The sequence below is a fragment of the Lagenorhynchus albirostris genome, chromosome 20 (assembly GCF_949774975.1).
Source record: "Lagenorhynchus albirostris chromosome 20, mLagAlb1.1, whole genome shotgun sequence".
In the NCBI taxonomy this organism is placed as follows: domain Eukaryota; kingdom Metazoa; phylum Chordata; class Mammalia; order Artiodactyla; family Delphinidae; genus Lagenorhynchus; species Lagenorhynchus albirostris.
This window is the reverse complement of record NC_083114.1, coordinates 455677-479531: the sequence shown is the minus strand read 5'-3', so window position 1 is coordinate 479531 and position 23855 is coordinate 455677. Positions and strand designations below refer to the sequence as shown.

Below are 23855 nucleotides of genomic sequence, written 5' to 3'. Positions count from 1 at the left end.
CGGGGCCCGGGAGTGGGCGGGGCTTGCGACCGGACAGGCAGCGGGAGGGACCCGCCGGGGCCTGGGGGGCGGGGCCTGACGGGTTTCCCGGTGGTGGGCGGGCTTGACAGGCGGTGGGAGGAGCCGTACCCCGGGCCAATGGAGGGCGAGGCTTGAGCTTGACGGGCAGGCCCCGGCCGGCGATTGATAGGCAGGGGCCGGGCACGGAGACCGGCGGGCCAATGGGTGCGCGGGGCGGGGCCTGCGTCGGCGCCGTCCGGCCGGGGCCCCCGCCGCGCTGCCCAGTCTGGCCCCGCCGCCGCCCGCCGCGGACGCGTACCGGCCGACGCCCTGCTAGCCGCCCGGGCCACCCGCCCGCAGCCATGAGCGTGCTCCGCCCGGGCCGAGCTCGCCGCCCCCTGGACTAGTCCCGCCGCCGCCCCGACCCGCCTGCACCATGGAATCTCCTGCCGCGAGCCAGCCCGCCGGTGTGCCCGCATCCAAAGGTAGGAACGCCCGGGCTGCGGACCCGACCTCTGCGCGGTCCCCCGGCCTGCACCCGGGCAGCTCCCCTGCCCGGAACGCCTCCCTTAGGTCCCGGGCCCAGCCGGACCCCAGTTTAGGCCTTGGGGCTGCACCCAGGCCCGAAGTCGGGAGAGGATCTCGTTCTGATCACCCCGATCCAGGTCAGGAACCTTGCTTGGACCTCCCACTTTGGGCCTTAACTGCACCTTGGACAGGAACTCTCCCAGTCTGGGTCTCTCAGCTGGACCCAGGTGGGATTCACGCTGATCTTGCATCCAGCCCCCTTCCACTCCCGGGTCCCAGGGCTGTATCCAGTCTGGGCCCCCAGTGGTGCTCCCCTGCTGCGGATCTCTCTGTAAACGCCCCCTCCCGTGTGGCTGCCCTGGCCACGGTCCAGCTCAGAGCTCCCCGTCCTCTCCCCCAAGGCTCTCCACCCTCCTAGGTCACACATTGCCCCATCCCTGGCGGCCTGCACCCCGTCCTGCAGCTCTGTCTGCAGCCCTGTCTTCCGGGGAGCCTCTCTTGGCCTCCCACCCCACCCTACTGCATGGCCTCTCCATCGGCTCCCTCATCTGGACTTGCAAGCTTCTCTGTGCACGGGCGCGGGCGGGGGGGCGGTGCTCACCTCTGACGCTGCCTGTGGGTCCTGGGCTGGCTGCCCGGTGGGTGCTGGCCCTGCGATGGGCTTGCTCTTGTTTTCTGCAGGCAGCCGGCCTTCCTGGAAATGTCTGTGAGGTGGCGGCTGCGGCAGCAGGCTTTGTCATGCAGAGGGGGAGGATGAGACTTGGAGGGCGAAAGGGGGATTTTTTTTGGCAGGAAGAGGAAAGGATGTTTTTGGCATGTCGGAGTCTCAGCGGGCTGGGCTGTGTGAGAGAGTTCCAAACCGGACGCAGCCGTAATGAATGGGCTGCCCGCGGCTCGCTAACTTGCTGTCTCTGGGCCTCGGTTCCTTTATCACACCTACCTTCCGTGGACTCCTGGCGTAGGATGTGAGACAGTGAATACTAAAGAGCTCTAGGCAAGTGTGGGTGATGAGATGAAGAGCTCAGAGGTGCTGGGGAAGGGGTACTTGCTGCGTTTTATTACTGTTACCATTGTTCTCGCTGGAAAGGCCTCAGCCATGTGGGATCCAGGCCTTGCCTCTGTTGGGCTGTAGCTGCAGAGTGAGGGGGAGAAAGGTAGCGGCTGGCACTTAGGGGGCCCCTAATCAGGGGTTGTCTCTGCCTCTTTTTCTCTGCGGTTGGGGGAGCCCAGGCAGCTGGAGGGCTTGTGGGGTCCTGGGGAGGGTGTGGGTCCTTCGCTGCCCCTGCTCCTGGCGGCTGCTGTGGCTGGGGCCAGAGCCCAGCCAGCCGGGTGGGCAGGGTAATTACGTCTTACATAAGTGGGAGGCCGGATCCCTGACCGTTGCCCAACCACTGTGAGTAACCCAGGAGGCACTCGAGGGGGAAGACGGCTGGGGAGGGACTTGGACTGCGCAGACCTCGTGGAGCTTGGGAACCGGGAAATCAGACACTTCTTTTCCCCAGATCCAGGTGTAGGACTGGCCTGGCCAGCGCTGTGAGACCTCGGGCAGGTCCATCAGCCTCTCTGGGCCACAGTGTTTTCATGGGTGGAAAGAAGAGGTTGGAAGCAGTGTTTGTTTTTGAAGGCCCTTCAGCTCTTCCAGGCAGGGAATGCCTCATCAAAATAAAAATTAAAGTTGCAGGGTTGGGAAGGGAGAAGGGTCATGGGTGTGAAGGAATAAAGCACTTTGGGGAAACACTCAAATGCTGTGTGACCTGAGTCCCGGCATTGCCTTCTCTGAGCCTCTGTGCAGAGAGAGGGCCGGGATGCATTTCCAGTCTGTGGGTCCAGGTAACAGATGATATTGGGTGGGGACGCTGTCATCCTCTTTGGGGTCTGTGGCAGCATGTGGTGGGGAAGCCATAATGACCTCTTGCCAAAAATCCCAAGAGCTCCCACTTACCAAGGTTTTTCCGTGTGCCGTGCGCTAGCCCGTTTATTGCTCACAGCCCCATTCGCAGACGAGGAAGCTGAGGCTCAGAGGTGTTCATTGCCTTGCTTGAGGTCACACAGCTGTGACAGATGGAGCTGCTGTTCTAGGGCTCAGCGCTCTTCTGTGTCCCATTTCTGTGATGGGTGCTTGGGCTGAGCTGGTGGGATCCTCCCCCTCCCCCGTCACACCTCTGTTCTGAGGCATCTCCTGTAGCCCACGCCTGACCTGGAGGACGGACTGAGCAGAGGTGATGTCTCCTGTGTGCAGAGCACTTTATAGCTGGCACATTTCATACTCTCTGCGGTCCGGCCCATTTGTCAGGTGACAAAACTGAGGTCAGCTGGGAGGAGTGGCTTGACCCAGCCCTCCGTGTCCTGGGCACAGGCCACAGTCTGTCCTTCTCGCCACCTTCTCGAGGAATTTGGACCAAGCAGGATGTGGTTGGTGCTCGACCTTAGGGAGCTTTGCCTCTAAGCTTCCTGCCCTGCAGGGGTGCCCTGCCCCGTCCTCCGTGCCACAGCCCTTGGGAGTTTTCCGGGAGTGCGCGAGGCCCCAGGCCCTACAGCCCTGCCGTTTTCCCCGCTTCCTCGCCCGCATGCCATCTCTGCCTGGGATCAGAGGCCGAGGGCAGCCGCGGCCAGAGGGCAGGGGCACGTTCGGTCGGCACAGTCTGGGTCTGCTGCCTCTGGCCACGCTGGCTCCCGGATGCCTGACGGTGACACTGAGGCTGCAGGAGCACCGCGTCCCGGCCCTTCCTGCTGTGCAGCTGCCCTCCCCTGACCTGCCCTGCCCTGCCCTGTCCTGTCCTGTCCTGGCTCTCGGAGAGATTGGAAGGTGGCACTTGGGGACTTCCCCCACCCCTGGCGTGACGCACAGGAAACTATCCGCCAACCTGCGGCTCAGGGCCTGAAGGGAGCAAAGTTCTCAGTCGCTTGTGTGGGGAGAGGGCCGGGGCAGCGGAAGGCTTCCGGCGTGAGTCAGCGGGCACTGGGCGCTGACTCACCCGTGGGGCACGCCAGCCGGCTGGCTGCAGCTTAAAGGGCCAGTGCCTGGCCGCTGGTGGGTGGGAGGGGGCTGGAAGTCCCCACCTCTCGGGCAGCCTGTGGCCCGGAGCTGGGCACGGAGGTGGCCCCCCTCCTGGACCTGGGATAGAGCCGGGAGCCCCCTCCTGGCCCTGCGCCCACCCGCCCGGAACTTCCTCTGTTAGGCAAGGGCCCTGCTTCCTCTGTCCAGGGAGCAGCGGCCGTTTCCCGCCCTTGGCCCAGGGCCTCCTCCGGCTCCGATGTGCTCCCAGGGGCCGCGGGCGGCCGAGGAGCAGAGGTGGTGCAGGGTCCCCTGGGCTCTTGGGAGACAGGGCTGTGCAGAGGTGAAGACTCTGCCGTCAGATGCCAGCTCAGCCCCTTCGCTGTGACATTGGACGTCCGCTGCCTGCTGTAAATGCTTTCAGTCCCCTGGCACCGCCCGGCTCTCGGATGTGAGGCCTCGGTTTCTTCACCTGCAAAATGGGAGTGGGAACCCTGCGTGCCGTCTTGCCGGCAGCCGCGAGGACAGGTGTAGACAGCCTCATTCCACTCTTACTAAGTGTCGGGTCCTGGGAACAGCGAGACTGCCCTCTGCCCACAAAGAACCTCAGCGAGACAGGAAGTACGGCAGAGCCTGGGCTCGGGGGTTCGAATTCTCACTTGCTCCACTGCTTCCCAACTTCCTCACGTGCCCTCTCTGACCCTCAGTCTCCTCTTCTGTAAAGTGGGAGAAAACAGCCCCGCACAGGGTGGTGGTAAAGGTGGGAGATGGTGTTTGTCAAACAAATGTCACCTGTTGTTATTTTCTCATCGTTACGGTGGTTCAGTTGTTCGTTGCTGGATGAATGCCAGCATGGGGACCTCTGGTGATGGACTTGAAGCTCTGTGACACGACTCTGGCTGCAGGGCCCTGTAATGGCAGCTAGAATATACCAGGTTCTTTCCCCACTGCTCCCCAAGCTGGAGCTGGGAGCTTCATTGCCTCTTGGGCCTTCCTGGGGAGGGCTCGCAGGGAACGGAGAGGACGGCGGGCCTGCCTCGGCCTGCACATCGGCGTCCCCTGCAGCATGAGGGCGTGTGGGACCGAGAGTTGGGAGGGTGGGAGCCTCCTAGGCCAGCCCCTCAGTGGGTGGAGCTCCGTCAGGGCCAGGCGGGGCACCTGCTGCAGGAGCGCAGGGGTAGGTGGAGAGCGCCCTAAGCGCGGAGCGGAAGGAGGCCGCGGGGGAAGTGGTTCTGAGGGTCCAGCTCCAAGGCCTCCGTGTCGGTGGGCGGCAGGGCTGAGCTGAGTGGGGAGCAGCTGGGCGGGGCCTAGGCCGCTGTGGGGAGCATCGTCAGCGTCTTGGGAGGGGACACTGTTGGGTCCCAGAAGAAGAACGCCACGCAGGGCCCTGTCCCAGCTGGGTGCGGCGACGGGGCGGGCCTCCCTGAGCTCAGCTTCCCATGCTGGGGCTCATCGCCCTCCCGGGACTGGCCGGGCCTCTCGGTGTGGCCCCTGTGGTCAGGCCTGCTTCCCCAGCAGTGGCCGTGGAAACCCCCCGAAGACTCTTGTAAAGGGCGTGAAGAGCAGGCAGGGCTGGGAGGCAGCCCCTCTGCAGCTCAGACACCACGCTTGGGCCCATGTTCCACCCCAGAGGGGGTCACCAGGCTCACCCTGACAGGGCTTCCCCCTGCCCCTCCCCCCAGTCCTGGGCACAGGTCCCTGTCACCCTCCCCCTGTCCTGAGGTCCTCTCTGGGGTGTCCTTGCAGGCTGAGCTGGCATCCAGGGGCTGCCCTGGCTTCTCTGGGAGGCGTGTCCAGTCGCCCCTCTCCCCTGGTGCTTGCCCTGGGCCGCTCTGCACTGGCCCTTCTGCCCTGTCAGGGCAGACACCGGAGGGATATATGGAATGTACCTGTACGTTTTAAAGAATAAAGAAAAGTGAATTCTGTATACCCAACACCCAGCTAAAGAAATCTCAGCTTACTGTGCGCCTGCAGCCCTTCAGCGTCGCCTCTCCCTGACAACCGTCCTGATGCGTGTGCTCATCATTTCTGTATTATTGTTTTCTTTTTTTTTTTTGCGGTACGCGGGCCTCTCACTGTTGTGGCCTCTCCCGCTGCGGAGCACAGGCTCTGGACGCGCAGGCTCAGCGGCCATGGGTCATGGGCCCAGCCGCTCCGCGGCATGTGGGATCCTCCCGGACCGGGGCACGAACCCACATCCCCTGCATCGGCAGGCGGACTCTCAACCACTGCGCCACCAGGGAAGCCCTGTATTATTGTTTTAAATCAAGCCCTAATGTACGTGTGGTGTCGTTAAGCTCACTGGCCTGCAGGAGCCCCAGGCCGGTGTCCACGCCATGGTCCGTGGGACCAGCATTGGTGTGTAGCGGTGTTGGGGGAGCGGCTAGAGCTGGCTGGCGATCAGGCGCTGCACTGCGGGGGTGATACCGGGACCTGCGTGGAGGATTCAGCGTGTTAACACGTGGCAGCACTAAGTATGGGGCCTCAGGGTTAGCGTGTCTGAGTGCCTGCAGCTGTTATTACTGTTGCTTCAAGTGAACGTTCAGCCCAAGCGGCGCAGTGCTCGGACTGCGCAGCTGTACCACAGCCCTGAGTTGCCTCGTCTGCGTCACTGTGCAGCTTCGAGGGTTTGTCTTAAGGTTTGCACGAGCCAGTGGGCACGAAGGGACAAGTGAAGGGCCTCGGATGTCCGCGGAGGTGTTTGGGTGCCACCAGGAAGTAAAAAGGGGGCCCCGGGACATCGCTGTGCCTCCCTAGGTCGCTGCTTCCCCGGTGTTGGCGGTCAGCGGCTGCTGAGGCCTGGATGGGAGGCTGCCCGAGGCCGCTCGGCGCGGGCCCTGGAGAAAGTCTCCTGCCCTTTGTTCTTCTGTGCACCTGGGTCTGGGCCTCCGGCCCACGCCACCCCCTCTCACTGCAGCCCAGCTCGTCCCGGCCCGAGTTGCCCTGCGCAGACCCGGATAGTGTGGTTGGACCGTTGCTGGGTGAGCCTGCGGGCACTTCCAGCCCGAGCCCCCTGCCTGGCTTCCCCCGCTGCAGAGCTCTCCAGGTTGCCTCCTCTTCCCCGTCAGCCTCAGCTCAGATCTCACCTCCGCAGGGTCCCCTGCTTCCCTTTTCTTCAGAGCACTTAGCACTGTGGAAATCGACGTAAATGGTGTGTACCCGGACTTTGTTAGTTGGCTTTGTCTGTGGCCCTGTCTCTCCCCAGCCCCGGGCGTCTAGGGCCGGATCGTTCTGGCTTGTGGGGCAGCACCTCTGGCCTCTACCCACCAGATACCAGTAGCATCCCAAGTTGTGACAGCAGAATGTCTTCAGGCTTTGCCACGTGGCTGTGGTTAGAGCGTGATCCTGGGAGGGCGGGGCCCTGTCTGCTCACTGCTGAAGGGACGGATGCTGTGAGCTGGGTGGGCTTGGGACCCTCCCCACGGGCTCCGCAGATGAGAAGGGCCCTGGAGGTGGGGGGGACGAGGGATGCCGAAGGCCTCTGAGGCCAGGGCCTGGCCCGGGGGCCACCGTGCCGCTGTGGGGGCACAGGGCAGGGCTGCTGGGTTGAGCGGCCCCCCGCCCAGCCTGGCACTCCCCTGTGGGCTCGGTGGTGCTAAGGGCACCGTGGCGGGTGCGGGCCTGGCCCGTGGAGGCTCCCAGGAAACGGAGAGCCCTCCCCTCTGCGGGACCTTGGGGAAAGGCCACTGCAGAGCTGGGGAGCCGGTGTGAGGGGACGTCCCTCCTGTGCCTGCCTCTCCCCCCGCAGAGCGGTAACGGGGGGGGTCACGATATCGGGGGTGGGGGTGGGCCTTGGCTTAGCTTGGTGCAGGTCAATGTACTGCCCCCCGAAAGCCTCCGCGTCTCGGGGCCTCAGCTTGCCCACTTGAGCAGTGGGAGCGGGTTGGCCTGGTTGGTCTCTCTCTGTGGGACCCCCACAGGATAGAGGTGGCCAGCTGGGGGCAGGGCCAGGCGGGGGCGGGGGCGTCCTTGGACATCTGGCCTCTGACACCTACGTGGTGGCATGCGCTTACTTACCTGATGGGCACGGACCTGGGGGACCCAGGACGTCTCCAGCAGGATTGGAAAGCACGAGAGGCACCCCAAATATCCAAAAGTAGGAGGCGGGAATAACAAAGTGGGAGCCGGTGCTGCTTTTGTCGGGGAGGCCACGGATGAGACAGAACGTGGCGGGGTGTGGGGCTCCCGTGCGCGCGAGGCCCGGCAGGGCCCGTGGTGCGGGGCTGTCTGCCCTGCCCCCCGCCGCGGCCACAGCCTGAGAGCCGGGCACGGCCGGGTTGTTGGAATCTCCCCAGGCCCCGCTCAGGGTCTGCTCCCCACCAGACGCTTGCTGTGACCTCGCCTGGTGCCTCCTCTCCGACCCTCTTGGTGCAGCAGACCCGTGAAGACGCTTCCGGGGCTGCTGAGGGTGTTGACAGAGCGGCCGTCTGGGCTGCGGGCCTCGTGTTAGCTTGGGTCCCACGCGTTTCCAGGTGGCTCAGTCTAATCTTCCTCGCGCCAGAACCACTAAGGCAGGGGACTGGACCGCGCGGGATGCGCTGATACCCGTGCGAGGTCGGTCCGTTGTCCCCACGTCACAGTTGAGGCCCAGAGAGGTGAAGTCGTTTGCCTGAGGGCGCCCAGGTAGGAAGTGGCAGCTTTGCGGTTCGAGCCCGGGCCGTCTGGCTCCAGAGTCAGTGCTGCCGCTGAGATGTACCTGCAGGGCTGTGACTTGTGTGGAGCCGGCTGGACGCGGGAGAGCCAGTTAACAAGGGCGCTTCGCTGCACTGAACAGGCAGAAGCTGAGGCTCGCACGTCAGCTGGGACAGAGTTGCAGGGAAGCGCATTCTGGGCAGAGGGAACAGAACCAGGAAAGGCCCTGAGCTGGGAACGACGGTGGCTCATTCAGGTCATGGCTGGAGTCCTCGTGGCCTCCTGTGGCTCCCCTGGAAGGCCGGAGCGGACGAGGACACAGGCACCCGGTACTGTGCGCTCCTGCACCGGGAGCTGGCGGGCTCGTCGTGCTTTGCTGGTGGCAGCCCACAAAGTCTGTTTGTCGTGGTGACAGTCGCCACAGTGGCCTGCACCTGGGCAGCCCTGGCCCGGAGCAGACGGTGGGAGGGGCCGGTGTCCTGTTTCTGGCCGCCCCGCAGACCCAGTTGTGTCACTCTAGACGTAGGCCTGGGGACCCTGACAGGCAGGGGGTCCTCGCCCTCTTCCCCTCCCCCCCACCAACACTGCAGCCACAGGCAGGGAGACTGAAGCTTGTCAGGGGGACGTTCCCAAAGCCCAGGGCGGGCCGTGGGTGTGCAGGCTGAGCCCAAGAAAGGTGGAAAGGGGGCTGAGAGCAGAGAAGGCGCAGGAGGGCCTGCGGCTGTGAGCCCCGGACACCCCCACGTGGATTGTTACCTTTTAACTTAAAATGTTTTATTTTCTGGTTACAAAATAGCATCAAGTCAAGAATAAAAGCCACCCATATTTCTCACTACTTAGCACGGATTTTTTCACCTCTGCAGAGGCGCTGATGATAACTGTGGTGTCCACCTGTGGGCCAGTAGAGGGCCGCCTACTTTGTGCCTGACCCTCGGCCTTGCCTTTTCGGGTGGCAGGTGCACCTCCGAGCGGGTGAGAAGTAGAGGTGCGGGCAGGAGGGCGCTGTGCCGGGCTCCAGCCGGGCTGCAGAGCTGGGCTTCCTCTGGCCTGGCCTGTGGCGTCCGCACGCCATGGACCCCTGCGCCACCTTGGGGCCTGGTGGTGACTGAGTCTGACCCGGGGCAGCACAGGAGTGGCCTCAGGAACTGAAGCCCCGGCTTTTCTGTTTTCCTCTTGGCGTGTGGAATGTGCTGGCTTCCCTTGGGGGGGCGTGACAGGCCTGTCCCTTCCTCCCTGCAGGAGGGGCGCTGTGAGCCGCTGGCCTGGCCTGTTGGGGTCTCCAGGTGTGACTCCTGGCCAGACCCTTGACTAACGTGCAGTGACTCCACCTCCGAGCCTCGGTTTCCCCAAGTAAAATGAGGCTAAGAGCTCCTCCTCCAGGGTCGTCGGGGCGTCTGGAGGAGATGGGAAGGGCCCGTGTGTGAGTGGCAGGTTGCTGCTTCATGGGCGAAAGGACTTTGGAGGGAGACCCCCCACCCCGGCCCCTGACAACCCGCCACCTTGCCTCGTCTGTAAAATGGGACGCAATCTCTCCACACACAAGGTCACGATTGGGTAGCTGGCACTCCCCCGTGCTGGGGGCAGGCAGGTCCTGGACGGGCCCTGGGGGTTCAGAGGTGGTGAAGCAGCTCGATGCAGGCCGAGCGCTGTCCTAAGTGCTTTATCTGATAACTCTGCAGGGAGGTGCTGGTTTTTTCGTGTGTGTTTTTTAAAATTTGGTCGTGCTGGGTCTTACTTGCGGCAGGCGGGCTCCTTAGTTGTGGCACACGGGCTGCTTAGTTGTGGCATGCGAACTCTTAGTTGTGGCATGAATGTGGGATCTAGTTCCCTGACCAGGGATTGAACCCGGGCCCCCTGCATTGGGAGCCTGGAGTCTTAACCACTGCGCCAGCAGGGAAGTCCCAGGAGGTGCTGTTTTTGTCCCCATTGTATGCATGAAGATACTGAGGCCCGGCCTGTAAGGGGCAAAGGTGGGATTTGAACTTGTGGCAGAGAGAGCCCATGCTTTTGGCAGCAGGGTTGCGCGAGAGCCGAGCCTGGTGTGGAGTGGGCAGGGGCCCCAGCTCTGGGGCTGTGGGCTGTACCATCGGAGCACTGACTCGGCCGCAGGCCCGGGGCCGCCTGGGTCAGGGCCTTTGGCCAGGACTGAGGCTCTCCTGCCGGCCGCCAGGGCACAGACGGATGCACCTCAAGCCGGGCATCTGGGGGCCCCTGGGGGTGTTTCTACGGAGAGGCTGCAAGTGTCTGCCTACGTCACCCACCGTGGGGTAGATGCTGGGACCCCAGCCCCACCGGACTTTTCCAGGTGGTTCACCCAGCTCTCAGGGCAGCTGGGCGCGGGCCTCGTCTTCGCAGGGGCACTGATAACCCCTCCTATCATGGACAGTGGTGGCGGCCCCGCCCCCGCTGCTGGGCCGGAGCGCGTGGGCCTGTCTGGATTCACAGATGAGGCGCTGAGGCTGCGCAGCAGGGTGTGCTGGAGGCTTGATCCAAACCCGGTTCAGAGGTAACTTCAGGAGGGTGTGCACAGGGTCTCCTGGCGCCCTGTGCGCACCTGCGGCACGAGGCACGGGGCCTTGGGCGGGAGGCGGAAGGACGTGCCTGCGGGAGAGGCACATGGGCACCGTTTCTGCTCCGGGTGGTTTCGGGAAGTCCTGGTCGAGTCCCAGGTCGGCCCAGGGCTCTCGATGCCGATTCTTCTTTAGCACCGACCGTGTGCCGGGCACCGGGTCGCACTCTTAGCTGGCCAGAGAGTCCTGGAGAGGCGACACTTCTTGTCAGTCCCTGGCGGTGAGGGGTGAGGGAGGCGTCGCCTCGGGACTCAGGCCCACCCCGCACCCTGGGGGGTGGGAGTGGGCTTCCTGGGGCCGTGTGGTGAGAATGTGCACAGGCTCCGGCCTCCAGGGTGAGTGGGTCCAGCCAGAGCTGGCCCTGCCCGCGCCTTGGGTGGTCTTCCTCCCCTGGGACGTGGACCCCGCCAGGCCCCTCTCACCTCCCACCCTGTTGGCTAGAGCTGGGGGTGGGGCTCCTCACAGATGGGGTTACTGAGGCCCAGGGGCACTGCAGTGTGCCCAGGGCAGTGGGCAGGGGTGAGATGAGGCCATGGGTCCGTCCTCCAGGCCTGGATATGCCCTGCTTTGGCCCCTGCAGGCCTGATGGGCTTACTTCCCGCTTCCCCAGGAAGGTGGGCCCCGAGGAACCTCCCCCGCTCCCAGCCCGGCGTGAGCCTGGGCGGGGATGCCGACAGCATCAGGGGTAGCTGTGGGTACAGGCACCTCAGCCTCGCCGCCTGTCCACGGGGAGGGCTGTGTGGAGGGCTGGGGAGCTGGCCCCAAGCACAGGCAGGCTTGGCGGCAGTGGGAGCTCGGCCGGTCCAGCGCCCTCGCTCCACAGGGGACGTCCTGCCCTGCCCTGGCCAGCCCCGGCTGTGGAACCAGCAGACCCGGGTGCACATGCGGTCCTTTCCTGACTCACCTTCCTGCCCTTGGCCCTGGCCCCGTTTTCCAAGCTGAGCCGGTGCCCTGGAAGGTGGTGTTTGTCCTCATACTGTGTCCAGCTGGGGCCCCTTCTGGGGAAGCTGAGGCTGAGAGGGGCGGGGCGCCTGCACACAGGGTCCCGGCCCACGGGCCTGGCTGTGGACACCCCAGGCCGGGTTGCATGTGTTGCCTGCCGGCAGGGCCCCCAGCCTGCATCTGCGCTCCAGCACGACGGGTGGGGACATCGAGGCTCAGAGGCGGGGTGGGCGGCAGAGCCGGGGCTCCGGCTTGGTGGGTGCCCCCTCACCGAGGTTAGCACTGCATGGGGGTGGGGCGGGTAGAGGCCCTGCTACCTTCCCAGGCTGCTGGACAAAGCCCCACACACTGCGCGGCATCAACACCGCAACCTCCTGTCCCCCGTCTGGAGGCCGGAGCCCATCCAGGTGTCGCAGGGCTGGTCCTGCTGCGGCCGTGACGGGAGGAGCCTCCCCAGTCTCGCCCCCGGGACTGCAGACGGCCATCTTCTCTGACGCGTGTCTGTCTCTGTGTCCAAATTTCCCCTTTTTAAAAGGGCACCTGTTATGTTGGATTAGGGCCTCACCTTAAAGACCTCGTTTTAACCTGATCATCTTCTGTAGCTCTCCAAATAGGGTCATGCTCGGAGGTACTTGGGGTTAGGACTTCAGCTTTCAGGGGTTAGGACACGATTCAGGCCTTCGGAAAACTTGGGACATAGGGCTCTGCGTGGGTGGGAGCACGGGGGCCTGATGGGGGCCGTGGGGGCCAGTCTGTGACGGTACGTCTTCCTCGGAGGTGCCGTCTCTTCTCAGGTGGCTGTGGGGTGACTGTTCCAGGAGGACTGGCAGGGCTCAGGCCCTCCAACCCAGGCTGGGCGCGTCCTCTGGGCTCCCGGAGGCCCCGGGGCCCTGTCACGGCGCCGACTTCGCTGACCCTCGGCGTCTATGTCTGTGCCGGGGCCCTGGGGCTCCTGCCTGTCCCGGGAGACGCTGACTGAGCGGTGGCTGAGCGGACGCTCCCTTCTCTCCCTCCCATTTAGGAAAGTCCAGGAGGAAGAAGGATTTACGAATCTCCTGCGTGTCCAAGCCGCCGGCGCCCAGCCCCACGTGAGTTGGCCTCGGGTTTCCCCTGGCGCCGCGCAACGGCGTCCTGAAGGGGCCACCGTGAGAGCCGGGCCCCTGCCTGGGCAGCACCTCCTCTGGGCAGCACCTCCTCTGGGCAGCTGCGGGGGCCACGGGCCTCGCACGTCCGCTCAGGGCCCTGCTCTCCCGTTGAGGACAGAAGGCGAGGCCCTGGCCGCGTCTGCGTGCTGTACCGCGTGCTGCCCCGCACACGCTCCGTGGCTGGGGGTGGGGGCTCCCGGGCAGGATGTGCACCAGGCTGGGCTGCCCGCTCAGGAGGGCGTGGCTCCCCGGGCTCACGGCCCCGCTCCTCCCTGCAGGCCCCCCCGGAACCTGGACTCCCGGGCCTTCATCACCATCGGGGACAGGGTAGGTGTCGTCGGGCCCTGGGAGGTGGCTGCGGGTGGTGGACAGAGCTGGGCTGGGGCGGAGCGCCGGCTCCCCGCTGCTGACCAGTGGCCCGTCTGGGGCAGAGGTGGTGGCTGCCTCCCGGGGCCCTGGTGAGCCGGAGCCGGCGTGGAGCGCCCCGACCTCAGAGGAGTGGTGCTGAGCACGCAGTTCCCCGGCCCTGCCCTCGGGGCCGGTGCCCGGGCACCTGCGTTTCACTCGCACTTCCTGATGGCTTGGGAGGCCCGGCTTGGGGACCGTGTGTGGACCACAGGACACGCCGAGGCTGTCCCGTTCGTCCCCTGCTCACTCCCTTTTATGGCTGCTCCCTGTGAGGTGAGGCCCTTCTGTTGTCCTGTCCGCGTCCCCGGTGCCTGAAGCAGGGACTTGCGTGTAGTAGGTGCCGAACGAGTGGTTCACTCTGTCCACCTGAGCGGGGCGGGGCGAGAGGGAAGGAGCATCTCTCAAGGGCCCTACGCCGCTGGGAGCACTTCCCAGGCCGGCCTGCTGACACCTCGCAGCAGCCCTTGGAAGGAGGTGCTGTGCCTGTCCTGTAGAAGGTGAGGGGAGGCTCAGAGAGGTTAAGTGAGTTGCCCCAGGGCACACAGCGGAAGTGGTTGGGGCAAGATTTGAGCACAGGTCTGACTGGCTGGCAGTCCTCTCTTTCTGCTGCCCCAGCATCTCCACTGGCGCCTGACTTGGCCCCCGTGAACCCTCTCTCTTTTGTGTCCCCCAAGAACTTTGAGGTGGAGGCGGATGACCTGGTGACCATCTCGGAGCTGGGCCGAGGCGCCTACGGGGTAGTGGAGAAGGTGCGGCACGCCCAGAGCGGCACCATCATGGCCGTGAAGGTGAGCAGGGCCCCCAGCCCGGGGCTGTCAGGGCCGGGGGCACCGGGGGCCGCGCGCCTGCCTCCCAGCCCCTGACCGCAGCCCTCGCCCCGCAGCGCATCCGTGCCACCGTGAACTCGCAGGAGCAGAAGCGCCTGCTCATGGATTTGGACGTGAACATGCGCACGGTCGACTGCTTCTACACCGTCACGTTCTACGGTGCCCTCTTCAGAGAGGTGGGCCCTCGGGGGGCGGGCCCGGGGGCTGGGGCTCAGCCAGGCCCAGGCCGTGGTGGGGGAGACACGAGCCTCACCACAGGCTGGGTCAGAGCTGGCAGGGGGCCCAGGGGCTTGGGGGTGCCCCAGGGGGCGCTGCACCCAGCCTTCTCAGAAGGCTGTCTCGGGTAGGGCGGCTGGTGGGGGGCTGGCGGAGGAAGGGCCCGCCTGTGCCCGGCTGTGGGCGGGGGCGGGTGTGGGGCTGAGGAGGAGGGGTCTGCAGGCCCGGGGCGTGGGGCTGAGCTGGTACAGGAGGCCCCGGAAGCCCCCACTGGAGGGGCACAGTCCTTCTCTCTGGAGCCTGCCGTGGAATTAGGGGTCAGATGGGGGGGCGCAGAGGTGACAGCGGGGGTGGGGGGCTGCCGTGTGGAGCCAGCAGAGTGGGCAAGCCTCGGGGGAAGGGGGAGGAGCTGGGAGGTTGGGGCATCCGCAAAGGCTGAGGGGTGTAGGTGTGTCGGGGGCGCTGGCCGGCTCCGGGGAGGTGGGCACGGGAGGACGCCGGCCCAGGCAGTCCTGGGCGGGCATGGCTGAGCTCCCGATGTCCACGTGCAGGGAGACGTGTGGATCTGCATGGAGCTCATGGACACATCCCTGGACAAGTTCTACCGGAAGGTGCTGGACAAGGACATGACGATCCCAGAGGACATTCTCGGGGAAATCGCTGTATCTGTAAGTGGCTCAGGCCCTGCTGGGGTGGGGGTCCTGATGTTGTTGTCTTGGGCAGAGTCGGGCCCCCAGTGTGGCCCCCAGCTGTGGCCCTGAACCTGGGCGGCTGCCCCTCGAAGCCCAGCTGCCGCCACCCTGGACCAGAGCCTGGCTGCTGAGGAGACCGGGGCGCCTGGAGCTGCACAGCTTTGGCAGAGCAAGGCCCTCTGGGGCCACGAGAAAGGACTTGGTGTTTACAACTTCCTCATGCCCGGGACGAGGCCGCTCTGGGGCAGCTCACAGAGGCATGGTGTCGGGGGAGGGGTTCGCATCCGTGCTTGCCTCCTGAGCTTGCATGTTCCTAGGGCAGGGCGGCAGCCCCGGGCATGAGCGCCCCGGCAGCCAAAGCAGAAAGGGAAATGGAGTCAGCGAACCAGCGGTCCTTCCTCCTGACCGCACCTGCGAACGTGCGAACATCCCCCTGGCGTTGAATCAGGGTCTTTGGGGTCATTCCTGTGGGGAATGGCTCCGAGCATGTAGCCCACTGACTGCTGAGGGAGGGAGAGGAAGCAGGGAGGCTGCAGAGGGCTGGGTTCTACCAGGAGCCTGGTAGGGGAAAGGGACAGCACCCTGGGAGCTCCTAAGTCTGGGACTCTGCAGGGTCGTGGGCATGTCACTTGAGACCCTTGCCCACTCAGAGCGATGCAGGAACCCAGTGCGTCTGCACCAAGGTTGCTGGGACCCCACGGCAAAGGCTGGGATGTGGGCAGGGCCTAGGGTAGTGAAGGGTTGGGTGTGTACCTGGGAGAGGGCGACGGATGGCCCTGGGTGGGGTGTCTTACAGCTCTGTCATGGTTGATGCAACCGGGAATCACAGCCATCCGGTCTCTTCCCCCCTCTTCCTGTTCCAAATGCCAGATTGTGAGGGCCCTGGAGCACCTGCACAGCAAGCTGTCCGTGATCCACAGAGGTCAGTGCCCAGGCCGGCCGGCGGGAGGGGGCCTGGCTGCTCACACACACGCTCTTGCCCGGTCCTGCTGGGCCCGCACCGCCAAGGCTCAGAGGCAGCCGGCTCTGACGTGCCTGTTGGGTCAGGCGCTGAGCCTGTTGCCCGGTCCAGGCCACTGTCCACTCCTCTCAGCCATTTTCCTCAGCCCCCAGGCCCAGTCCCAGTTCCACTGGCTGGTGCTCCGAGCACGGATGGGGTGGACCGTTGTCCTGGGAAGGCTGAGCCGTCTTGTTTTGATGTGTTGTTTACCTGTCGCAAGACACGCAGGGGGCTTGTGTAGCGCTGCGTGAATCTGATCGTTGTTTACGCTGTGTAACCCCCGCACATCAAGGTGAAGGTGTTTCCAGCCTTCCCTGCCCTCCCGGCAGTTCTCAGCCCTTCCTGCTCAGTCATGTCCCCAGCCCCCCACGCCCTGGAGCCGCACTCCTCTGATTTCCCCACAGTGGGTTGGTTTTGCTTGTTCTCAGCCTCCCGCTTGGCCCGCTGATTCTGAGACTCACCCAGGCAATGTACGTCCTGCCTCTTCATCTGTGTTCTGGGTGCTCTGCTTTTCCAGACCAAGTTCATTAGGCTAAGCCCCCTTGACCACTCAGTGGCAGGTTGTCACGGAACCTTCGGCCCTTTTTCTGGGCGTCTGTATCCACACAGAAGTCCCCATAGAAGGCAGCAGAGATGCGTGTGTGTGTCCTGTGTGTGTGCTCGCTGGGCGGTCCCTGCTGTGCCCTCCAGCACACTCCATGTCCACCTCGAGTCCGGGGGCTCTGGGTTCTCCCGCAGACCCCTCTCCTGTGTTTTAGCTGCTGCCCTGCGCTTCCTGGACAAATCTGCCGACCCCTCTGGGTGGGCATGGGGTGGTTTCCAGTGCCCACGCTGTCAGTGACGGGTCCCCCTGGAGCCTGGGTGGACCGCAGAGCTAGAGGTTGTGCTGGGAAGTGGCGGCAGAGTCCCAGCTGGTTGGCTGCAAAGACATGGTCCCGGGCGAAGCCCCAGAGCCCTGACCTCCTCCCCTAACTGTGGCTGGAGCCCGGGGCTCCTGGCTGTGTGGCCACCAGCTCTGACCTGGGCAGTGGGGGCCCCACAACCAGGAGCTGAAGGGCGTGTCCTGCCCCTGGCAGACGTGAAGCCGTCCAACGTGCTCATCAACAAGGAGGGCCACGTGAAGATGTGCGACTTTGGGATCAGTGGCTACCTGGTGGATTCCGTGGCCAAGACGATGGATGCCGGCTGCAAGCCCTACATGGCCGTGAGTGGTTCCTGGGCCACCCCAGGAGGAAACGGCCAGGCTTGGCCACCCCTGCCATGTCCTGTGTCCATCAGGGATGAGGCCTCCCCAGACCCCGAATTTCCTGCCGTTGGGGGCAGAGGGGTCTGCTGCCCGGCCCTTTCCACCCCTTTCTGACTGGCCCCGTGGTGCCCATTTGGGTAATAAGTCTCACCTCAGGGAGGTGGCTGGTGGGGCCTGCGGGGTCCCACCCCTCCCCCAGTGTCCCGAAGGTGGGACCCCCAGGCAGGGCAGCTGGGTGGCAAGACTCAGGCCTCCACCTTGAGACCCTGGCCCTCGCTGGCCTCAGCTTCCTCATTTGCCCCGGGCGAGGTGGGATGGGTGAGCGCTGGCCCCTCGGTTTGGGGTAGGGAGGCCAGACCCAGCTGAGGATGCCTGGGCGACCCTGCTCTGGTCCCTCTTACAGCCTGAGAGAATCAACCCGGAGCTGAACCAGAAAGGCTACAATGTCAAGTCCGACGTCTGGAGCCTCGGCATTACCATGGTACCACCTGGGGCTCCCTTGCTACTTGGGAGGGGCTGTACCAGGTCCTTGAGCTTCCGGGGCCTGGGAAATAGTTTAGCCTTGGACAGAAATGTTGGTTGGCTTCACAAACTGAGGAGAGACTGTGTCATCAAAAATTACGGTGTCTTAAGGGGAGCATCTGCAGGTGCCTTATGCCCGCCGTGGGGTGAGGGGCAGCTTTACATGTTCTCGACGTCTCTGATGACTCGTCCATTGGACTTTACCTGGCGCTCGTGGCGCTTGTTGAGAAATCACAGTCAACCCCAAATTAAGTGAGCTCCCTGTACATGTGGCCCCCTCACGATCACAGTGAGACTCAGCCCTGGCGCTGGACGGTCACACTGCTTCTCCACGTTTACTGTCACAGATAACATCGTGCTGTGCATCTCTGTGCCCAGAGGCTGTTGATATTTTTGTGGTTTTTTTTTTTTGAGCTCCTTAGAAAAAATTACCAGGAAAGGAATTACGAGGTCCAGGGTTTGGACACTTCTCTGTCTTCCTACTTGTAAACTCTGGTGGTCCTTCTCTGCTGCCCAGGCAGGGTCCTCACTTCTGTGTGTCGGAATCATTGGAAACTCTAGGAAAAAACGCAGGCTGAGTTTGTCCTGTGAAAACCCAGGGTCACACCCACACGCACCGCACTGTACCGCCTCCATCTGAGGGGTGCATTTGTGTCTTGGCTGGAAAGGGGCCTTTAGCCTAACGGGAAGGTGCTCTCTTAGCACAGGGACTAGCGATCTGTTTGGGTGCCAGTCACCACCAACAAGAAGCGTTTGCTTGAGCTGAGGTCTCTTCTGTTCACTACGGTGATCACTTGTCAGGGAAAGGGGCCTGGGTGGACCTGCTTTGTGTTTTCATCTCAGCGGTCAAAATCGGAACCCAGAGTTTGCTGTGAGCTGCCAGTCTTTTTTAAAAAATTAATTAATTAATTAACGGCTGCCTTGGGTCTTCGTTGCTCTGTGCGGGCTTTCTCTAGTTGCGGCGAGCGGGGGCTATTTTCGTTTCAGTGTGCGGGCTTCTCATTGTGGTGGCTTCTCTTGTTGCAGAGCATGGGCTCTAGGTGTGAGGGCTTCAGTAGTTGTGGCTCACAGGCTCAGTAGTTGTGGCTCGTGGACTCTACTTTTCGTTTAGGTGTGCGAGCTTCTCATTGTGGTGGCTTCTCTCGTTGCAGAGCACGGGCTGTAGGTGCGCATGTTTCAGTAGTTGTGGTGCATGGGCTCAGTAGTTGTGACTTGCGGGCTCTACAGCATCAGCTCAGTAGTTGTGGCGCATGGGCTTAGTTGCTCTGTGGCACGTGGGATCTTCCCGGACCAGGGCTCGAATTCGTGTCCCCTGCATTGGCAGGTGGATTCCTAACCACTGCACCACCAGGGAAGTCCCGAGCTGTCAGCCTTTCCCACAGATGACTGCTGCCAACTGCAAGTGAGGCACCCAAGGCACAGGGAGGTCTGGGTCTAGTAGGAGAGATGAGGCCATGGTAGCCTTGTGTCCAGTGAGTCAGGGAGAAACAGTGATGAGGTCAGAGCTGGAAGGCTTCCTGGAGGGGGAGGCGTTGGAGATGGGCCTTACAGGTATTGGTGGCTGGGCAGTGGGGACTCTGTGGAGGAGGAGGGGCCTGTAAACTTCATTTCCTAATGGAGTCTGGTGGATTGTTGCACAGTCCAGTAGATGAAACTCATGGTCAAAGGCAGACCTCACAGTCTAACATTCCTTCTGCAAACACATGAGAGTCATTTCATTTCCTGTTTGTCCTTTCAGTAATAACAACAGCCCAAATAAATGGCAGCAGACGCTTAAGTCATTGTTGAGACATTAGGGAGTGGGGAGTGGCCTGTGGCAAAGGAAAGGGAAACTGGTTGCCTATCCGAGTTCTTTTGCTGCCAGCAGCCTGTGGGAAAGCGTCCCCAGGTTGGCAGCTCCTCTGATTTCTTCAGATTAGCTGAAACCTGGGTTTTCATGTACAATCTTCTGAATTCAGATTGTTTGAAAACCTGATGATAGCTAAGCCAGTCAAAACTCAGGGTTGGATTTGCTCCATGAGCCATAGCTGCTGGCTGGGTCAGAAGAACTAACTACTGGTGTCCCCTTGGCTTGCATCTTTGGTATGATGTCACCTATCAGCCCCTGGACCTGCCTCACAGTCCAGCTCTGGGTGCTGGACCAGGACAGGCAGGATCTGTGAAGGCCCTGCTTCCGCGTGCAGAATGTGGGTGCATCTGACCCAGTGCCGCTGTTTCCACTGCAGATCGAGATGGCCATCCTGCGGTTTCCTTATGAGTCCTGGGGGACCCCGTTCCAGCAGCTGAAGCAGGTGGTGGAGGAGCCATCCCCGCAGCTCCCAGCTGACCGCTTCTCCCCCGAGTTTGTGGACTTCACTGCACAGTGGTGAGTCTCAGCCCTGCCTGGACCTCTGGGCCTCCCCAAGCCCAGTCAGTACCCCTCCCTGTCCTGGCCAGATCCCAGCTCCTCCCTGGGCTTGGTCTCCTTCTCCTTTAGCAAATAACCCCCAAACAACATAGCATCAAAGTAAGTAAGGCAGAAATAGTTTGAGTGCAAGGAAAATTTGACAAACTATGGTCCTAGTGGGGAGATTTTAATATAGTCCCTCTAGAAATGGACAGATCATGAAGATAGAAAAAGAAAACAAAAAGCATATGGAGGATTTAAATGCATAACAAATTTGCTTTCATTGCTGTTTAGAACTTCGTATCAAATTAAAGAATGCCCACAGGATCCTTATAAAAATTAATTATGTTTGAGATTACAAAGGAAATAGAGGAAGAGGCAGAAGGCAAAGCCATATAGGCCACGTTCTCTGACTGTAATTAGCTGGAACAGGAAATCCATAACTGAAGAGAAAAAAGTTACATGCAAATTAAAAGTAAATTCTTCTAATGCACTCTTGGGTTATGAGAGAGATTTAAACAATAAAATTATAAACTAGTCAGAAGTGAAGACGATGAGAGTATAACATGTCAACATCTATGTGTTGTGGCCAAAGAGATACTCAGAGGAAAATTCGTAGCTTTTATTTCTTTTATTGGAAAATAAGAAAGACTGGAGACAAGTGAGCCTGGCAGACAGAGTCATTTTCTCCCAAGACCCGTGGTAGGGGGTATCACGATTAAGGATACCAAGTAAGTGATTGTTAATGTTAGCATTTTGGTATTGGGATCATTGCAAATTCCCTAGATCACTATAGAGACAAGAAAGCTAACACCCCAAGAGGCAAAGAAACTTGGTCCAAATCTCTGTAGTTTGCACCATGGAGCCCACTCTGCCCTTGGAAGCCCCCCCAGAACAGTCTGGCCCCTTCTTCCCTGAGCCCAAGGAGCATGTGTGTCCCCTTGCTGCCCGGGCAGGGCTGAACCCAGACTGGCTTGGCTGGCCTGGATGGGCTGGACTCACTTCTTCCCTGCCAGTCTGGCCCCAGCCTGCCCTCAGCCTGCCCTGTTCTGTCCTAGCCTGAGAAAGAACCCTGCGGAACGCATGAGCTACCTGGAGCTGATGGTGAGTGTGGGCGGGACTCTCTGGGAGAGGGCTGCATCTGTGCACAGCGGTGGGCAGCTCCTCTGGCTTGCCTGGGCATTCACTCCTAGGAACTCCCGTCACTCATGTGTACCCTGGCTCCCTCCTCCCCACTCCATGCCAGGCCCTGTGGAGGGAGGCAAAGGGCAAGGGGGGGCAGGTGGACCATTTTCTTTGGAGGCATCAGGGAAGGCTTTGCAGGGGGACTGGGCCTAGAAGGGTGAATAAGGATTTACCCGCTGAGGGACGGAGGCCTAGCGTGCATGGGGAAGAGTGAGTTGAGGGTGGCTGCGGGGGGGCTGAGGAGGAGGCCGTGAACGTTGCCTCTAACAGGAGGGCTTCTGGGGGGCAGAGGTCCTGGAAGGATGACTAGGAGTTTGCTGGGCAGGAGGAGCATGTGGGAGCACCTCCACCTCGCCCCCTCCAAGGTGACTGACTGCCTTCTCTCCCCATCAGGAACACCCTTTCTTCACCTCGCACAAAACCAAGAAGACCGACATCGCTGCCTTTGTGAAGGAGATCCTGGGAGAGGACTCGTAGGCGGCGGGGCCTTGGACCCACTCTGGCCCCGTGGCGCCGCGCAGCCCTCTGCTGCGGCAGTGCTTGCCCACACCCATAAGCTACTGCCAACCTGGCCTTGGGCACCCGGGAGGAATCCAGGGGGCTGCTCCCGCCTGACAGGCTGTCGGTCCCAAGTGCCAAAGAACCAGACCATCGGGGCCCTCCGGTGCCTCTGCCCCTGCTGCTCCAAGGACTTTGAGACTCTGGACTTGGAGGGGCCAGACGCCCCTCGCAGAGAAGGCAGTGGTGCCTTGTACAGGCCGCTGCCTTGGCCCGGCCCTGGATGCCACCCAAGTTGTATATTTTTTTATCTCTCGACTGAATGGACTTTGCACACTTGGCCCAGGCTGGCCACACCTCTGTCCCGGCATCGGTAGGGGGACCCAGTAGGGGGATGAGCCACGTGAATCCCCTGGAGCCCCCATGAGGCAGATGCCAGAGCCACCGAGGCCTTCACCCCAGCACTGGCAGACGGGGCTCTAAGGGGCCCCGGGGCCGCCTCGCCCCTGCCTGCCGCCTCTAGGGGTGTTGTTTCACTTTTATTTTTTTAATTTATCCTCTTGATTTTTTTCTTTCGCTTTGTGGGTTTGGCTGGTTTTTCTTGCATGGTTTGGAGCCGATCACTTTTCTGTCACCTGCTAGGGGACCATCAGGCTAAGACCTGCCCTCTCTGCTCAGGCTGGGGTCTCGGGGGATGGGCCCAAGGTCTCTGCTCAGAGAGGCGCTAGGGGAGCCATCCAACTCACTCTCCTTGGGGACCGGCTCGACGGGGGCTGTGGATTTGCTTTTGGTATTGTTTTAAAAAAAAGAAGAAAATATATTTTTTTGAAGAAAGGACTTGCCCGTCCAGGGTCCTGTCCCTGATTGGCTGGGGCAGTTACCTGATTGCTGTTTTAATTTAAAAAAAAAAAGTGGGACAAAAGGTCGTGTGAGACTGTGTGTCATAGCGGCGAGCCCTCCTCCTGCTTAGTGACGGCTGGTGGCCCTGGAGGGGGGACCCCTTGCCCCGGGACAGGGACACGGCAGCGTGATCAGGGGAGTGGGGGCCTCTCACCTGCCGGGGCCCTGCACTTCCACATGTGAGGACACGAGGCTGCCCCCAAGGGCCGTGACGAGCTGCCAGGCCCTTGCTGAACACTGGACAGAGCGGCAACACAAGCCCAGTCCCGAGGGGCCACCTGTCCCCCTGGCATTGACGAGTGCATTGCCAGGTGCTGCACCTGGGCCTGGGCCGTCACCTCAACTGAGGGGTAATATCGTCATTCCCAGATGAGAAAACAGGCCCGGAGAGCCAAAGTCACTTGCCCAAAGCCACATGGCTTGTGAGATGGAGAAACAGGCTTGGGGACAGGTAGTAGCCCCTACGGAGGGAGTGGGGCAGCTGGAGGAAGGCATCCTTGGCAAGATCCGGTCTGGCTCCGTCATCCTCGGGGCCTGGGCTGGGGCAGAACGGGGTAGAGGCCCTCTTCCATCAGACTGAAGCAGAAGGGGATTTAATAGCTCATGTAAGCAGAACTGAGTCTGGCTTCAGGCATAGTGGGATCCAGGAGCCAGGTTAATATCCTGTGGAACTTAAGTCTGCCTTAGCTGTTTCCTCTGTCTCAGTTTCACACTCCCCACACAGGGCCATGTCAGGACTCAGTGGCTCCCACCGGCTTAGCAAAGGGGCCCAGAGCTCCCACCGAAGTCCCAGGGCCGGCTCTTCTCAGCTAGGAAGGGTCATGTGCTCATCCTCAAGCCCATCTCAGGCTAAAAGGACCCAACACAGGAGAGTCAGCCTCCCTACATCCCAAGGTCTGAGGACTAGCCTTGCTAGTCCTCCCAGGGCAATGGGTGTGTTCCCACAAGGAGACACGGATCCCCGGGGGTCCATCTCCCCTCTGCCTCGTCCACCAGTCCTCCCAGCCTCAGTTCGGCCAGAGGCAGAGTCCGATTCTCGTCCCCAGGTAGCCTCAGTCTGGGACAGCCTCTACCTATAACCCTCCCTGGCACAGCATTTAACAGCTCCAACCTCCTTCCCACGTGAAGGCTGTTCGCCCCTCGGGGCCTTTGCACTGATTGTG

The 23855-nt window shown here is 62.1% G+C and overlaps 1 protein-coding gene across 6 annotated transcripts; it reads left to right on the top strand.

The window, feature by feature from the left end:
- The first annotated feature begins 273 nt into the window (after positions 1-273).
- On the top strand, positions 274-22714 carry MAP2K3 (mitogen-activated protein kinase kinase 3). 6 transcript variants are annotated; one of them, XM_060135940.1, is made up of 12 exons: positions 274-485; positions 12689-12755; positions 13091-13139; positions 13895-14008; positions 14104-14223; positions 14815-14931; positions 15826-15877; positions 17032-17159; positions 17605-17682; positions 19949-20088; positions 21126-21213; positions 21688-22714. In XM_060135940.1, exons 1-12 carry the CDS (start codon positions 437-439, stop codon positions 21769-21771), a joined length of 1086 nt encoding a protein of 361 aa, XP_059991923.1. In that variant the 5' UTR covers positions 274-436; the 3' UTR covers positions 21772-22714. The 6 variants fall into 6 exon arrangements, with proteins under 6 accessions (XP_059991923.1, XP_059991922.1, XP_059991918.1 ...); XM_060135939.1 differs by having other exon boundaries at positions 17002-17159; XM_060135935.1 differs by lacking the exon at positions 274-485 and adding an exon at positions 6157-6504 and having other exon boundaries at positions 17002-17159.
- The last annotated feature ends 1141 nt before the right edge of the window (positions 22715-23855 follow it).

What these genes read in the sequence shown, in the direction of transcription:
- MAP2K3 (XM_060135935.1), top strand. Translation starts at nt 6,327, where the DNA reads ATGGGAGGCTGCCCGAGGCCGCTCGGCGCGGGCCCTGGAGAAAGTCTC. An exon ending in GCACCATCATGGCCGTGAAG is followed by an intron (nt 14,009 to 14,103) that starts GTGAGCAGGGCC and finishes CTCGCCCCGCAG; the next exon opens with CGCATCCGTGCCACCGTGAA. An exon ending in TCGGGGAAATCGCTGTATCT is followed by an intron (nt 14,932 to 15,825) that starts GTAAGTGGCTCA and finishes TCCAAATGCCAG; the next exon opens with ATTGTGAGGGCCCTGGAGCA.